This window comes from Acromyrmex echinatior, chromosome 8, assembly GCF_024713525.1.
Source record: "Acromyrmex echinatior isolate Ae372 chromosome 8, ASM2471352v2, whole genome shotgun sequence".
Taxonomy (NCBI): Eukaryota; Metazoa; Arthropoda; class Insecta; order Hymenoptera; family Formicidae; genus Acromyrmex; species Acromyrmex echinatior.
The window spans coordinates 4,314,403-4,332,391 of record NC_141859.1 but is presented as its reverse complement, the minus strand read 5'-3'; the positions used below and the strand labels follow the sequence as shown (position 1 = coordinate 4,332,391).

Below are 17,989 nucleotides of genomic sequence, written 5' to 3'. Positions count from 1 at the left end.
AAAGCATTAAAGAAGAAAGAATCTTATTTTTAAATTTAATATCGTAAATTATATTTTCTATAAAATCAATCCATCAGCTCTTTATTTTCTAGAAAAAATTTTCTTTATTGCCAATATAGATTCTGGAGAATATTACGACTTTTACGAGAACTTTATTCTCACAGATTTATATACATTCAGAATTTTATTGATAGACTGTATGGGACAATGCAAGTAATACTCTCTTGACCTTGATATCGTATCAGAACATTTCGATTGCAAAATACGCTGTCGTGACTGAGTATGTGTCAAGTCATGTGTCTTATTATCAATAAATAATTCAGTAAATGTGAAAAGAAAATAATCAATGACATTGCCTCTTCTATCTATAGCGCGGTTTGATTATTTAGTAAAATAACAAGACTAGTGGCTGTTTTCGCTACATGTTAACTATTTTAACGTATGATCAAAATATGCAACCATTAAAAATCATGGTGGAACATTTAATAATACTTTCTGCTTTGCAAATTGTAATGTATTTCTAAAGATGTACTTCGAAATGTATAACGACATTATATAAACTATTTCTTGAAGACTAACTAGTTTAGACGTTGGACTAAAAATACTAGTAAAAAATTTCGGAATTAAGTAATTATTCAATATTAACTACGACGTAAATAATGTTATACTGACTAAGAGAACCCTAATAATCTTAGTGATTTATTTACTTTTCGTTATTAACATCTACTATACAATAGACTGGTCGTGCTACAAAAGCAGTACATGTATTTAAGTATTAGCGTAGTGTAGTTTATATATATATATATGCATATATATGTATATAAATATCCGTGTAAGAAAAATAGGATTTTTGCTTTTTGGAGAATCCGTGAACACATTTTTAAAGAAGTCAACAGAAATGCCACTTCAAACACAAATAACCATTTCACGTAATGAATGATTTAAAGCGAAGTGTGTTCTTCGCTTGCTAAACTATCGGTATCTTCAGTGTCGGAATTGGTTGCAGCTTGTACTCGAGCATATTCGTCAGTGTCGATGCTTTTACAAAAATGAATCGCATATTTCAGTTTTTGTCGTAGAACTGCTTTGCACGAATAACGTGGCATTTTCAGAAGGAAAAAGCAAGTGTAGCTTTCAGGAAGAAACTGGTCCGGTGGATTGTATTTATCCATTACCTGACAAGAAAACGGCATGGTATACAGTAACTGCCTTTTAATGTTTCTTACTGAAGAAATAATACATAAATGGCTTCTTACTTGTAAAACAAAGTCTCTGCCTCTAAAATCTGCGATTGTGCGCGGCAGACGTGTTCTGCCCCAAACAAAACGAAGGAAAAGCGATCGTTCTGGGTTGGAAAATTCATCCATGACTTCCCAGAACCACTGAACAAGTGGTGCCATTGCTTCAATACCTACAAAAGACAATTTTTCTTATTTTAAAACTATCACCTATATAAGTACATCGATGTAACACATTTGCAATATCAAACATATACCTTTATATGTTGCAACAGATTTTAATAAATTAAGCGGTATGTCTGGACTACCGCAAACCATCGTTTCAAGTTCAGCACCGCTAAATAATGCCAATAGAGGCACAGGAACGACTTTCGATAAGCCTTCTCGTACCGCTGCTACTTGAGCATCAAATTCGTGGAGTCTATAATCTAACGCCAATCTTACATATTCGTGCCTATTTTCTGGTGTTATTTTAAGATATCTGAAAATTTAAAAAACAGTTTTTATTGTATAAATATAAAATATTTTATAGAATACATTCGCATACATCAAATAAATATACATAAATAAATAAATAAATAAATAAATAAATAAATAAATAAATAAATAATTAATTAATAAAATCTGAAAATTATTGAATGCAATACCTGTTAGACAATGCCACATCATGCCCTGCAGCGGAAGGTGTGGAAAATGGCATTTCCAAAGTCTGAAAGACCTTTTCGTCGGGATCCATGTCTCTGATGCAAAGCAAGCCAGGGACATAATCTCTATCGACTTCCGTCAAATCCGCAGGTGTCAGAAGTATACCTGCAAGTTGCTTCCAAACTGGTTCAGCTAGATTTAAACTCAATGGACTACCAGTTCGTATAGCAATGCCCATTAGAATGCCTAAGAATTGAAACATATTCATATGCAATTGAGAATCGGCCATGGGATTTAACAAGAAGCAGTCTCGGTTTGTGCCATTATCTTCGCGACCGTTTGGTGTAGGTATAAATAATGGCAAAGAACCATTTTGCAATTCATCACACATCTCTGCTATACTTTCACTATAACCACCGCCACAATCGTCAACGCTTTCCCCTAAAATAATATACATAAATGTATTAACGATTTTGTGAAATCTAATAATAAGAAATCGCGATTATATGTGAATGAGAATACGTACCCACGAATTTCACTTTCCATACCCTATGAGGTAGAAACAATACATCCTGTGTCAAGAGAGACATCTTCGACACCATTTGGCCAAAGACTGACTTGATACCGTCTGGTCCAGCTAATCCACCCTTGGCTCTAGCTCTTTTCACTTGTATTCTATTCAATTCAATCACAGGTCCATGTTGACGATCCCTGACCATTGTTGCTTGAATAACCTTGCGGAATGTCGCTTCTTTTATACTATACACTAGCATAGGAGCTAATTTACTCAGCCCGATATGACTGGTAATCGGAAACATAGCCAAGGCAGGGCATAAAAGTTCCGCGAAGTGATGTAGCAACACCAGTCTATTACGCAATACGGAATATGACAGATCTTTAACCAGATCATATTCCATGGGTGTGGATGCTGGCATTCTGCTTTGCGTTGCTTTCGCGGTACTCCAAGCTAACGTATGCGCACTGCCGCAAGCGACTCTCGTGATTTTCTTGCCCTGCAATGCGTGTACCAATCTTGGCCTGTGAAGCGCACTCGTAGTGCCGTCACCGAGCTGACCCTCGTCGTTGTCGCCCCAAGTGAAAACCTCTCCTTTATCCGAACACGCGACGCAGTGTAAAGAGCCTGTTGCTATCGAAATGATCTTTTTCCCTTGCAATGCAGCTACCTTACGTGGTCTACGTACATGGTCGTCCGTGCCATGACCTAAGCGATGATAATCGCCTTTACCCCTGCACGTAAATAAAAAACATAAAAAAAGAATAGTTAAAAAATAAGTCATTAAGAATGAATGGTATAATAAAAATAAATGCTACTTGTTGCTATTACCAGGTATAGACCGCTCCGGATCTTGTTAAAGCGACTGAAAATTGACTACCGCATTCGACTTTAACTACGCCGAGTCCGGCCAGAGAATCTATCTTCAATGGAACCTTACATCCGTCGCTTCCGCCTCTACCTAACTTTCCGTAATCCCCATCGCCCCAGCTCCATACATTATCATCGTCAGTTACGCAGAGCGTTTGCGCGTCACCGCTTCCGCATGCCACATCGATCACTTTGTAATCTTGCAAAGCCTCCACTACTTTCGGTCGTAATTGATCGTCGCTGTCACCGTGTCCGAGACGTCCGTACCGTCCTGCAATCAATTATCCTTTTATTATAACACAAAATCCTATACATTTTTCTAATTTTCTAATATTTATTAAACGTTACAACAATTGTTAAATATTTTTAAAAGCATTTCAGCGCTTCACTTGCCTGTAATCATATCTTACCTTTTCCCCAGGTGTATAGCCAACCAGCACTGGTAATAGCGGCGCTGTGATGTCCACCGCAAGCTATATCTACAATCTCTACACCGAGTAAATCTTCAATCAGTTTCGGCCGATCATACGACACCTTATTACCATGTCCCAATTTGCCATCGTCGCCTTCTCCCCAGGAATACACATGACCCTCGGAGCTCAAAGCGATGCAGTGCTTGCCTCCCGAACTAACGGCTACTTTTTTGATAAATACATGTTGTATTGATTCCAATAGCGTTGGGATCATAACGGAATCCGTTCCTCCTATTCCGAGACGTCCCGCAGCTCCATAGCCTGCAAAACATCGCATTAAAGTTCGACGAGTATAAAACAATCCGTTGAGGATAATTAGTTGTTTGCCGTACCAGTCGAATAAATTTTTCCATCAGCGGTTACGGCAAACAAAGTTTGTTCACCGCCAGCCAGTTGAATTGGTCTGAGCGCGGACAAACTTTCGCACGGTGCAGGTAGTTTGACTTTCGGACCCTCCAAGCCACCTAATTGACCTCTGTGATTGTGACCCCATCCATAAATCGCGCCTGATCCATCCCATGATAGTGTCCAATCTTCAGGACGTCGATTTAGCCACTGCAGCAACTGCTCGTCATGTCCCTGTTTGAATATATTGTGACTCTCATGATCCTTTGTACAGTCAGCGTTTCCGTCCATCGCGTCCATTTCGTTCAGCTGTTTCGTGACCTCGTAACAGAACGCCTTTGGCAGAGGAGTACGATCAACAAGTGACTTCGCCACGCGAGCAGCAAGACAATATCTTCGGAACCAGGACCACTTATGCATCTCAGAGCAAAATTGCATTCCATCTAGCTCAAGGTCGCATGCGAGCGCTACGAGAACCTTGAAGAAGTCACTGTGCATCAGTTGCTTACCACCTCTAACCATAGGATCCTCGTATGCGTATTGTCTTAAAAGTGCTTGTGGTAGAGAACCAAGCAAAGATGAAAGTGTCACCTCGGGCTTTATGCCCGGCCCGTTTGTATAAACCACTTGTAATTTTCTTAACGCCCACATCCTCTGCTGCGCGGACAGAGTGCTCAGTTGACTACACTGGCTCAGAGCGGTGGCCAAACGCGAGGCAACGTTCTTGTCGGAATTTATCAGACTGTTGTCCATGAGGAGATGTTCTGCTAGAGCTATAGTCGGTTGGGATAATACTGCTCTATCAGATCCAAGCTCGTACGGCGCTGTTTTCGCCAAAATAGGATACACTGTAAATTTCCAACCCCAGCCGTTGACGGATCCGTCGGAGCAGAATCGCCATCTCAACTCATCCCCTTGGATTTTAATCTCTGGACCCCACTCGGTCCAGTCTCTGCCGGATCTGACCGCCACCACTCTGCCGCTTCCATCCATTATCGTGAGCGGGTCGTGCCGTTTCTCCGTAGAGCACAGTCGATCGAATTCCACTCGAAGCGCCTCCGCGCCGGGTATCTTCACGTGGCCGGTCAACGTGGTGTCGTCTATGTAAGGGTGCGGCGTTTCTTGTACTACGGGTTGAGGTGCATTATTAACACAATTGCTATTGGCCGCAGTGTCTTCCAATTCTGTGACGCACAGTTCCAGCAACATACTGCCGATGGAACCATTGACCTTTCCCAAAGCAATCAGTACCGACGATATCGTCTCTTTAGCTGACGCGCAGACTCTATTGGCTACCGCTAACTTCAATAGATCCACCAGGACTCTCGCATCATCTTCCGTTAATGCCGAGGTAAATTCATCTAAATCAGAAGTTGTCGCACCGTCCTCGCCCACTACTTGCGCATTGGACGTTAAAGTGGCCGCTATAACACTCATTGCGCTCGTTGACATTTTTGAGGCACGCGAGGATAAACTGGCGGAACTGGATATGGACATGGCTAACATAGCTAATGGATAATCCTCTGTTTCGGGAGTCAACTTAGGACTGGTAGGAACATTGACGGCCTCGGCGACGTTTGCCGGAGCCTCTCCTCCACCTTGCGCGATGTCACCGACGTTCTGATAAACCGCGTGCTCAGTACTCGATGTCATAGCTCCCTCCGATGGTGGTATCACGTCTGTTGCGGCTGTTATTGGCGCATGCTTCGTCGACGCACAGCCATTCAACATGGAATGACTCTGCAAAGCCGTTACTATTGTCACTCGTGCCTGCATAATAAGAAGAGCGTTTATTACATGTTGCAAAGCTTGCTGTTTAGCGACGTTACTCTCTAACGAGAGTATTATACTGGCGAGCGACGGTCTCGTGGCGACGGTATCACTCGTCGCAGTAACTGTGCCATTTTGTTCCGGCGCATTATTCAGACCCAGACACATCTGGCCTAATGGATCCCTCACTGTCGGGAATGTGACTGGATCTTGATTTCCATTGCTGGGCTGATCGACCAATACCCAAGCTATACTGTGACTCGAGCCGCAAGATACTCTATTAACTCTCGCATCCTCCAAGTCGTGCACCAATGATGGTTTTCTGTTGACGCTCGTCGTGCCGTTGCCTTGTTGCCCATGATCATTGTCGCCCCAAGCGTATACCTGACCGGTATCGGTTACCGCGAGACAATGCAATGCTCCAACTGCTACATGAATGATTTTCTTACCCCGTAGACCTTCAACCAGCGTGGGCTTCCTAACGTGGTGATCATTACCATGACCCAAGCGAAAATAATCTCCCTTTCCCCACGTCCACACTTCGCCATATTTCGTCAGGGCGAGGGAAAATTGCGCGCCGCATTCTACCTGTATGACGCCCAAATTATTTAATCGATCTACTAATAAGGGCGTATAACAGCCGTCACTTCCACCTCGACCAAGCTTGCCGAAGTCACCGTCACCCCAGGAATACACGTAGCCATCGGTAGTTAAAGCCATAGTTTGCGCATCTCTGCTACCGCAAGCTACTTGGACAACTCTATGTCCGATTAAAGCTTGCACCAATTTTGGTCTTGTTTGCGTGATAGTATCTCCATGTCCCAACCTACCGTACTCGCCTAAACCCCAAGTGTACAGTTCGCCGTTACTTGCGATCGCCGCCGAATGTCCCGATCCGCAAGCAATGTCTCGGATCCTCTTTGACTTCAGTACTTCGATGAGCTTCGGTTTATCCAGCGATATGCAATTTCCGTGTCCTAGTTTACCGTCCTCCCCTTCACCCCATGAGAATACTTTGCCGTCTTGAGTGAGTGCCAGGGCATGCTTTCCGCCTGAGTGTACCGCCACTTTCTTAATCACAAATTGACTCAGAAAAGGTATGGCTTTTGGTTCGCACATGTTATTATCGTCTCCTAAACCTAGCCTACCATTCGTTCCTTCTCCGCAAGCATATAGTTTGCCCTCTTGGCTAACGATAAAGAGAGTCTTACTTCCTCCGGCTATATGAATAGGTTTTAATTTTGAGAGGGTTTCGCTGTACACTGGTAATTTGATTTTGGAACCTTTCAAACCTCCTAGTTGATCCTTATCATTCAAACCCCAAACGTACACGGCTGATTGTTGAGGCGGCGTATCGACGCTACGTTGTATCGCTATTTGTTTCTGCAAAACTTCCCAATCAGACGCGAGGAAAGACACTGAGGTCGTAAGCTGATTCTCGAACATGTTCTGACGGCCCATTATGCGTAAACCATGTATCTTACAGTCTATGCCGCCATTTCGACATTGCTTTATCGCTATTTCAATACACGGATAATATTCCTTCATATCTTGAAGAAGTGTAACATTAGTATCCAAATAACGTATAGTTATCGTTCTTAATTCCACTAAATTAGTAAAGGAGTCTCCTACATTGATCGCTATTACAGAAGGCATATAACTATTATCCTGTGGATTGACGATAATCTTCAAGGAGTGTATCAAGATTCCAGGTAACATCTCCAAGCGAATCCAGTGTTTGCCCTGCGATCCACAACTTTGCCAATATTTTCCGGATCCGTCTACCAAGCGCGTCGCCCAATTTTCTCGCGAAGACACGCTCAAGGTCCTGATGCACTTGGACCAATCATCGATTAAATACGATTCTGACAGATCTTGTCTATGATATCTGCCTGGCTTTCCGGCATAAATAGCTGCCGAACCAGGTTCCGTAATTCTATTGAAGCCGTGTCGGTGCGATCGCTTGGTGTAGAAACAATTCTCGCACAGATCATAATCATCGCAATACTTGCACTTGAATCTGGGACCAGAAATTGGTGTTAAGAGGCATGAATGGCAGGCCACAAAATGATGACAGGACGGTACCTTCTCCATTTCGGCAACACAGCCAGTCCATCCGTGCTGCTGCGGAAAATCTACGGATACATTCTTGCCATTATTAGTTATCGCCGTGACCACTCCGACGGAATGATGACTTACAGATCCCCAGTTATACTTCGGCAAAGTTACCGATGCCTTAACTCTAACTTTATCCCCGACCTTCAATGTGGGCGGTGGACCTGGTAAAGATGGCGGATAGCCGAGCAATTCTATGTGGATAAAACGCACCCAGTACGTACCGCCTTTGCGTTGCCATGCAACTTGCGCGTTCAGATCGTGTAAGTTCTCCGCATCGATCTTCACTACTTGGCCGACGTCGCCATACTCTACTTCCTCGTAGCTCTTACAACATCGTACCAACATACCTGGTACTACGTTGTCGCGCACGTAAATTGCGTACTCGTCGACCGACAGGAAATCTGAACGCTTCATGTACGTCGGTAGTGCACTACTACTTATAGCACCTTCTTGTCCCGATGGAGAATCGTCCAAATCTTCGCTAATCGAATCGTCACTGCCATCAGTTAATCCATCCAAGCTGGACAAGGTCTCTGTATCGCTGAGAGCGGCGTCCGGATTTTCCAACAGCCAGCCCACCGCACTTTCTGCTGTTACACTGCCTTGGTCGGCAACGCTGATACTCTTGATAGCCAATTCGGCGCTCTTCTTGTGAAAACCCATTTCGATTAACACAGCTACCAAAGGACTCACAGGCGCCGCTGCGGAGCTCTTTTTCGCTGTTGTGTTATTTTTACAGTGTCTTCTCTGGCTCGACGTTAAAGAGACCAGTGAGCAGTCAGACGTAGGAGTAGTAGGGTCTGAAGTTATGCCGGTTCGTTGAATAGGCGTATGTCTCATTTCAGAGACTAGATATTGAGAGACCGCTAGAGCGGCCTCCTCTAATTCTTTACGCTTAAATATCGGTTTCAGTGGTTGTGGCTTCGTGGCGCGCAATAGCATTTCCTGCAGAAGTGTGGAAGTACGTCTTTCATCGTCATTGATTTCATTAATTAACGAATATTTCAAGATCTTCCGCAATTTCGATTGATACGCGAGCATGGCTTTTCCGGCGTTCAAGGCCGCGAGTTGTTGCTGTTGACTTCGTAATATCGTGGCGTTGACAGCGCCAGCAATAACAGGCATGCCACCAGGTCGTTTATCCATACAAGCAATACCTAAAAACAAATTAGCCCAGACAGATATAAGACTCTCCGTTAAAGGCATTCTCTCCAATTGAAATTTCTCGTTAATTCGCTTCGCCGCGTGAAACGGCACTATCTTTCGCATTCCGCTGCCATTCCACAGTTGCATAACAATCTTCGAGTGTTTCGTAAACTTGCAAACTGTGCCTATTTCACCGTCAGAATTTACCAAACCGCCAATTCTTATCCTATTATCCAAACCGCCGATGACAACGAGGGTCGCCATGACTGTCCGTTGAATACAAAGACCATTTTCGCCACCATTTTCATTCATCTGTATATGGAATAGCGAGCTTTCGTTCCAAAGATCCACCGTCAATGCTAATTTTGTGGTAAGAAATTTATTTATAACTTCATTCCATCCAGGAAGAGAATGTAGGAATCTAATCAACCATGTTAGCTCCTCAACTATGGTAGAACTGTACGACGCGGTCAAAGACATCCGGCATTTATTCGAGTGAAGCTCAGAACTGGCAGCGATGTCACACGTAAGAGCCACTTGGCCCAATATCCCAAAGGACTTCTCCAAGAACTGCATCATGTTGCTCAGAACTGTCTCCGTTCCCCACGAAGGTAAAACAGCTGCTAGTAGTTTCGTGATCATAATTTGCTTCTCAAGAGAAGGCTTGGTTTCATCAATAACGATACCCAGAAGAAGATTGAGCCAGGTCTGCGAACTCAAGGACTTACACAAATCTATTGATTTTGCGATCGCTCTCAAAAGACTAAAAGTAGCCCAAGTTTCGTGATGCTGCTTCGCTAGTTGAACATGCGTAGTCAATTCGCTGGATCTATTCGCAGTAGATATTATACCGTGTAGAGTGGAAGTAAGAATCTTGATGGATATGGCGGGTACTTTATCCGCTTCTACACCACAGGAGAGTAAGATTATCCGAAGTAAATTTGTTGACGCCGACTTGAGACACGTGGTCGGATGTAGATCTTCCCCGCGGAAATTGTTCTCCGTTTTATTTCCATCGAGCGAAGAATCGCTGTCGGTCTCGTTGCTATCATCGTCGGGAGGTGTTGGTGGATCAGCAAGCTTTAGATCGTATTTACCTTCCTTACCCATGCGATACGAATTCGTCGCGCCATTGTCCCATTGTACCCTTATCCATCCATCCTCGCCAAGTTCGCCGATGACTCTACCTACGCCTGGTGGTGGACCGTCTTGATCTCCCCATTTCCAATCGGCCCCTCGTACAACCCGAGTGCCAACCTTCATCAACGCCGCCAACTCCATTCCGCTGAGCTGAACAGTCGGTGGCTTGTTTTTTTGAAGAGCATCCTCATAAATTGCCGTGATTTCCGTCTTAACTTTCAACGCCTCACCGTCTCCGTCTTGTCCTTGTCCCTCGCCGTTCTCGCAGAAACTCGCCGATGACGGTCCGATTTGTCTCAATAAAGTCAAGATGCTGGATAACAGACCCGAATTAATCAGTAGCCCGATCTCATTGGCACACTCATGATTAGTCAACATACCAAGGATAGTCAGTAAGAATCTCGCTCTCGGTAATTTTCGTAGCCAAGTATAAGTACCTTGATTCAAGCTGCTCTTCCCACTGACTTTCTGTTTGTTAGGCAGCTCTGCTTGTACGACATACGTTCGTAAGGCTTGTACCGCCCATGAAATCACCTCGGCTTCAGCTAGAATAACTTTGGACTTTTGATATGGCGTCGTTAACTGTATATTATATAAGCAATGCGTGATCCCATCGCTAAGAGATTTATTCTCATAGGTCAAACCGAGCCAACCGTTAAGCAAGGAATATTTCACCGATGGTATTAAATAATCTCTTTTCAATAACTCTCGCATCATAGAGATACCTTGTTCTCGTACACGAGCGCGTTGCATTTGACAGTACATGGCACGGCGCAACGTCTCAACGTCTCCGCCAATGCCGTCGTTGATGACGAACTCGATAATATTTGTCATTAAACCGTTATAATCGACAGTGGTCCACTGCATCGGTCCGCATCGAATCTTCTCAGTCATCTGCATAATTTTGTTCTTTATATCCGATATATCTTCCAGTTTTGCGGAGGACGATGTTGCAGCAGTTAGACCTTCTTTAGAGGAGGACGTCGTATCTCCATCTGGTTTGTTTTTCGTTTTAGCATTTTGTATCGATGCATTCAAAATATCCTCCGGTTTACCACCTCCGCCGGATGAATCTTTATTCTTACGAATATCGGCTAAGATCGTACGAGCAGCTCTCTTGAATCTAGGGATGGTATATAGTAACTTCAGATCCTCGAGGCCTTTAACTTCATAACTCGTCGCAGATCTGACCTCGTATAGAAGAAATTTGCATCTCTCTTGCGCGGGCGCGCAAACTTCCTTGTAACTGCGATTCTGTTGTTGTCTAATTCGCACCAAGTTCCACTTGGTCTGATAAATCGCTCGTACCATGTCAGCCAACTGATTACTCAGTCTCGCGCTATTAACGGTCTTTAATTCTTGTTCTGCTAATGCGAGAGCTTGCTGTCCCAAGCCAAGGTGTTTGATAATTACAGCCATCAAAACGCGACTGATTTCCTCGACTGGATGATCGCCGCAGAAATCAGCATGAGAGAATAGATTGTTAGTCTTGGAGTATCTATCGACTAGTGTTAAGAATGCTCGGACATGGTCGTCAATTTTATGTGCCTCTGCTAATGCATGTATAAATGCGATCGTTCGGTCGTCGTGTTCTTTTTGCTGCTCGTTCTTCGCGTGCACCGGGAGCGGCGGTTCCGTGGGCGAGTTTGCAGCGGTTGACGTATTGCTTCTTGCTTCATCCTTCTCTTCCTCGTATGGATTCGGCGGTTGCAGGACTTGCAGGCCACCTCGCAAGAAATTTGTAGTGAGCCATACACCAGCTTCCTTCTCTGCCGATTGAAGCATCAAGCTTTGCCGCATTCGGTAAGCATGCAAGCCCAGCAAAAATCCTAGGGCTCTTTCCGTGTCTAGCAGGGATGAGCAAACGTCGGTTACCTCGATCGTGACCCGTGCATTTTCATCGGGCTCAGCTTGACAATAATGACCAACGAAGCAGGAGTCCATCATACCCCGCGGTGGCGACAATTGACTGTATGGTACGCCACATTGCGTTACCGTTGAAGTTTCGTCCCGCCCGATGACGTACCGTTGCAGCATTTCATAAGGAGACCAGGAACCATCATTTCTGATATCCTGCACGTCATAAACATTGTTATTCACCACTACCCACAGACCGCCGTCGCGATTGTGATTCTCCAAATCCGCCCACCGTATCAAAGAGGGCTCCTCTTGGATAGGTATCTTATTTCCATGTAGTGGCGCGATGATCCCCGGCCAGGACAAATCGTCCGCTTCATTTTTCTCCATTGTCGGCGCCAGTTTCACGAAATGATCCAATGAGTCCAGGATCGGTGCAATTACATCCATCCAGTTCATGTCAATGAGCAGCATAGAGTAATCTATTTGTAACAATATTAAGCAAGTCACTAATTCAGGAAGTAATACGTTGATTATGTCGCCTTTCAGGACTCCAGCGATGGAGATGAAATCTTTGACAGAACGGCCACCTATTTCAGCAGCCAACGGCAATATTTCGGTCGCATGGTCACAGATTTGCGCAATGTATTTCTTCAATAGCGATTCTGCGCCCATCATTTCCTGATCATGTAGATCTTCCGTGCGTGACTTGCGTGTGATACATTCGTACACTTGCGCGATTAGCAAACGTTGGAAACGCAAAAGAAGATTCAAGCTGGGCGAATTGTCAAATCTTCGAAGATACTCATTCCGATCCACCTGCTGCGAGCCTTGTTGCAATCTAGACTGTGTAATGCACGTACCGTTTCTAATTAATTGCTGTATTAGCTGAAGCAGAGATATAGTTGTGATGTTCTTCCCCGAATTGAAACCGTCTTTCATTCCCTGTCTTGTTTCGACTTTTACTTTAACAGCATTCGATGTGCCCACATCTAGAAAATCCTTCTCGTCCGGCATGTCTGCTATTTCCACTTTAATCGCAGCCTTCAACGCTAACTCCAATCCACCATCCACCATTAGACTAGATACTAATAAATCGGCCATAAACCGTTGTCCACTGTTTATATATATATTCGCTGAACTCGATTGTTCCACATTGTTCGACGTATTTGGCAGAAAACTGGACAGTGTCTTTGCACGTTCGTTAGCCGTTGGCAGCAATATGCTCCAGCCCGTTTGCAGAACTACTTGCGCCGCTTCTTGAATCGTCGCCAATATTCCGGTCGCGCTTGCCAGGTTGACGCAGCGTTGTTTTAAGGAATTTAATAGCGGACTGCTAGTTGCCAGCCCGACGGATTTAGCATCAATATTGTGCGTTAACATAGTATGTAACTGTAATCGGAGCAAGTTCAATGTAGCTACCGCCAGACATTCGCGATCCTGTGTAGGCGGTCGTATTCCCGGTAGGCCCTCGCAGGACTTGGACAGGAGTGTGTCGAGCAGTTGGAAAGTCTCCTCGCATATATCGACGACGAAGGCCACTCTACTAGCTCCGCCTGACCACGCCGACATGCACCAGGCAAAGCTCTGGGTCGGACCTGATGCCAAACCAATAACCGTCTTAGAGGATAATGTTGGACACAATGTAGGCTCAGAAATGATGGGACCTAATGTAGGATCGATTTGACCATAATCGTTTCTACCCCATCCGTAAACAAATTGATCTTCCGTCAGAGCCAATATATGAGTAGTACCTACAGACAGGTCTTTAACTTTTCTATCTCTCAACGATTCGATGACTTTGGGATATCTGACGTGTTCCTCGCTGCCGTGGCCTAGGCGATATGCGTCACCTTTTCCCCACGTGTACACTTCTCCATGAGCTGTCAACGCCGCGGAGAACTGACTACCGCAAAACACTTTTACTACATTGATATCCAGTAGCTTATCGACGATCTTTGGCGTTTTGGATCCGTCCGTGCCTCCCCTACCTAGTTTCCCGTAATCACCGTCTCCCCAAGAGAAGACTATGCCGGACGCGGTCACGCACAAGGTTTGAGAGTCACCGCTACCGCAAGCCACGTGTACGACCGTGTGGCCCTTCAATGTTGTCACTAATGTCGGAGTCATGACATCGTCGAAATTACCATGGCCTAATCTACCATAATTTCCTCTTCCCCAGGTATACAATTCGCCGTTGGCACTTAATGCTGCTGAGTACGTACTACCGCATGCTATAAATATGATGTTCTTTTCTAGAAGTGCTTCAATCAATTTCGGTTCGTCATAGGAAATGGTATCACCGTGTCCAAGTCTACCGCCATCTCCATTGCCCCAGGAATACACACAGCCATCTTGCGTTAACGCTAAGTAATGTTTACCATCTGCGTGAGATGCAATCATCGTGATCGGCTTATCGGAAAAACCGTGCACTCTTTGCGGATATTGAGTTTCGGATCCGTGATACATATTGTAAACATTGCCATTCAACGACAAGATCATTAAAGCTCGTTCAGTGCAGCACAATTGCTTTATACCCAATTCCGCAATTGCATCACAGTAAAAGGGGGTAGAACCATTTCCAAACTTGACACCACCCCAAGCTAATACCTCTTGAAATGTTTGCTTGCCATTTCCATTCCTAGGAAATCCATACTCTGTACTAGCAGGTGGTAAAAGAGGAGCGGCCAATCTGCTTAAATTACACATTATAATAACTGCGGCTTTTCTTAAGTCGACTGATACGGCGTCGTCATCTGGCAATCGTAAATATTTAAGTAGCACTTCGCAGGGACCCGGCGTAACGTTTCTGTCAAGATGTCTGCGAGATTTTGTCGCTGGTATCATATTCAATCGTCGTAATAGTGGAACGAGCGGTGCTGTGCTTCCAGGTGGTGTAACTCGATTGTCTTGATTCTTATTTTTACCACTGAGATGGAGTAATAAAACCACGGAATCCAATAAACTAGAAAGAGTGGCTCTTTGCGCAACCAGTTCCAGTAACAAGCAAAGAGCCGTGTGCTGATCTGACAATGGCACTGGACGCCACGATCGTCCGGTAGTTACTTCTCTAAAAATAAATAACATATATGTCTATTGTATAAGAAATGTATATGAACTGATATAAAAGCAAGATGTATATACCCTGTGACGACTTGTCTTAAGAATTTCGCTGATCTTTCTACAACTTCCAACCAGACTTGAGAAACGTTACTCTCATCAAAGAGAGTCGCCTCCGGTAACGATTGCAACGCTTCCAATGATTCGGTCAATAATTCACTACAAAATTCAACGTCTTCCCCAGATCTCCAAGCCCGCCTTAAGTACGCGAACGAGAAATTGAGGGCCGCGCGTGAACCAACGCGCGCTAATCCTAAGGTCGCCTTTTCGTTAGGTCTCGGCCTGCGATTAACAAAAATTTAAGCATTTATAAGAATAATTTAAAGTGTTATTTCGAACAAAACACACAGAAAATAACGTACTCTGAAGAGGATCAACATATAATTGTATTTCGATACTCTGCATGTAATGTGTGCACGAGAAAACAAATCACTTAGGAAATTTGACCTGTGCTGTATGTAATAGGATTTGCAACATAAATATAACTTATTATAATCATACATGCTACATATACATAATTTTATACTCAACGTTTTTTGTAATTTTCCGATAGACTTTGGTAAATTTGAGGTATCTTTGATCTCTTGTGGTTTATGACGAGACAAAGCGGTGAAGTATCTTCGAGCGACTATCAAGCGTTGCCTCAAACGTGTAGCGGATAATGTGCTATTTGCGACTTCGCAACATAATTTCCGTTGCTCCTTAATCGATAAATCGATACATTCCTTCAAGTCTGTTAAAGCTGAGTAAACGTAATTAAATAGATATCAATAGAAATTTAGTAAAAAAATAAAAATAGTGTTTATTATTTGTGCATACAAGTATATATAAAAATATAATCAATTATTTGCAACACTGATATTTCATGTAAACAATAAAATTCAAATTATTGATAATAAATATAAAATACATATAAAATCCATAAATTAAGTAAAAACGTTTGCTTGTTGTATATTTTAACAGACAAAAAATAATTTAAATAAAAACTCAAATTAGAATTTAAGTAGTTTGAAACGAACAAAACATCATATAAATATATTTACATGGCTGGGGTCCCCAGACCCACGAGTCCATTATCCGCTTGGCAGACATAGACTTTTCGACTATCGCTGTTGTTCTTGCAGTTTCTTCCTCGTCCAGTTTCTGACATGGAGTACAATTACAGCCATGTTGTGGGCCACAAATTCCATCACAGCAAAGACAAGACAACACTCTCATACCACAATAATAATGACCATTTTCACCTGAAAAATATACACAAAAAAGTAATAAAGAATCTTAAAAAAAAAATTAATATTAATATACTGATAGAATTACTGTTTGTTTTCAACATCTTTTTAAATTTTTCTTATTGCCGAAAAAAAATAATGTATTTTTTGGAGACAGACATAAAAACTTAATATAGATTAAATCTATTCCTATATTCCTTTCATTATTTATTTCTTATATATTCTATTTACTTACCTTTCTTTGCTACGATTCCAGCAGCATTGACTAAACCATCACTGAAAGAACCAACAATTTCACCATCTCGTACCATCTCATTCCACAATTCAGCCAGTCCATCGCGATAAAGGAATCGTTGTAGATCAGTCTTCAACCACTTAGCGTCCAATCTTACTTCTGGCCTAACTGTTATATTTAATTGGCTGCTCATCTTGTTTACAATCTTATTCATAAAGACTTCCAATGTATAGCCAGATCCGTTAATATCATACAAATAGATCTTTTTTAGGAGATTCTGTTACAAATAATAGTATCATTTCCTTTGAAAATACTGTTTCCTTTTCTCGCCTCCAATCGCATGACGGTTGTTAATTTATTTCTCCGCGGATCAATAAATAGAAAATATTGTCGCAAGATTGATTAATTTTATTACCTTTTAGGTCCTTTTCTTTCTCTTTCTTTCTCTCTCTTTCTTTCTTTCTTTTTCTCTCTCTCTCTCTCTCTCTCTCTCTCTCTCAAATTCTTAAGCTTGAACTCAACGTTAATTAAAGGAAAAAAAAAGGCAAGACAACATTCCTTCGGACGAATTCTCGAGACTGTCAAACGACTGTTATTCTTGGGCGCAGAATTCGATTACGGGAGAAGGACGAGGTTAGCGATAGCGCACTTTGAGACGGCTCGTCCGAAGTTTCTACCTTCGCCGCCCGTTTCGTCCTCTAGTCCTCGTCTGTCACCATCTGTAAACATCCATCGCTGTCAGTTCACCAATCGTGATTAAAAACTCAACTGAGCACCGTGACATGACGATAACGTTATTTTGACGCGCACACATTCATGCATTCACAAACACACAAAAAGATTTTCATCTGTTCATCCCCGATCCGGATAGTCGATCGAAGGCTCGATTACCTACCGATTATTACGAAACTAGTGTCGCTAATATTCGCGCGATAGCGCGGTAATCGGGCGCGTTCAGCGTGCGACATGTTTACAATGTTTACATGCCGCTCGTCGTGGTCTATCTAATATTTCACACGTGTCAAAGAATACGTACGACCGCGAGATCTTCTTGTTTGCAAGATCTTCCACTTTTCCTGACAGTCCGGACCAGTCCGGACACTCCTCTATCCAAGATCAGCTGTTTTCCTTCAATCACGGTTCCCAATCTCATTTTGCGCTCGCCCCGCGATCACGTGACCACGTTGGCGCGAAAATAACGAGGCTTATAGCGAATTTAGTCACTTGCATTACACTTAGGCTGTATTCCAAAATTTACTGCCAGTTTTACTGAAAATCTATAGTTTATG

At 43.2% G+C, this 17,989-nt stretch overlaps 2 protein-coding genes across 4 annotated transcripts in view; one reads left to right on the top strand and one right to left on the bottom strand.

The window, feature by feature from the left end:
- Positions 1-3,939, top strand: part of LOC105144563 (peptidyl-prolyl cis-trans isomerase-like 3) — a 12,361-nt gene extending 8,422 nt beyond the window's left edge. Inside the window, exon 6 of the transcript XR_015545838.1 lies at positions 3,689-3,939. The gene's annotated coding sequence lies outside the window, so the exon portion shown is untranslated. The remainder of the gene's footprint in view (positions 1-3,688) is intronic.
- On the bottom strand, positions 81-17,869 carry HERC2 (E3 ubiquitin-protein ligase HERC2). 3 transcript variants are annotated; one of them, XM_087408416.1, is made up of 13 exons: positions 17,737-17,869; positions 16,701-17,419; positions 16,280-16,480; positions 15,768-15,978; positions 15,261-15,518; positions 4,073-15,186; positions 3,678-4,001; positions 3,229-3,538; positions 2,410-3,131; positions 1,886-2,324; positions 1,496-1,719; positions 1,257-1,411; positions 81-1,175 (listed from the first exon to the last, which is right to left on the bottom strand). In XM_087408416.1, exons 2-13 carry the CDS (start codon positions 16,912-16,914, stop codon positions 942-944), a joined length of 14,406 nt encoding a protein of 4,801 aa, XP_087264542.1. In that variant the 5' UTR covers positions 16,915-17,419; positions 17,737-17,869; the 3' UTR covers positions 81-941. The 3 variants fall into 3 exon arrangements, with proteins under 3 accessions (XP_087264542.1, XP_087264541.1, XP_011051836.1); XM_087408415.1 differs by having other exon boundaries at positions 17,596-17,737; XM_011053534.2 differs by lacking the exon at positions 17,737-17,869 and having other exon boundaries at positions 16,701-16,977; positions 17,116-17,589.
- Between the last annotated feature and the right edge of the window lie 120 nt (positions 17,870-17,989).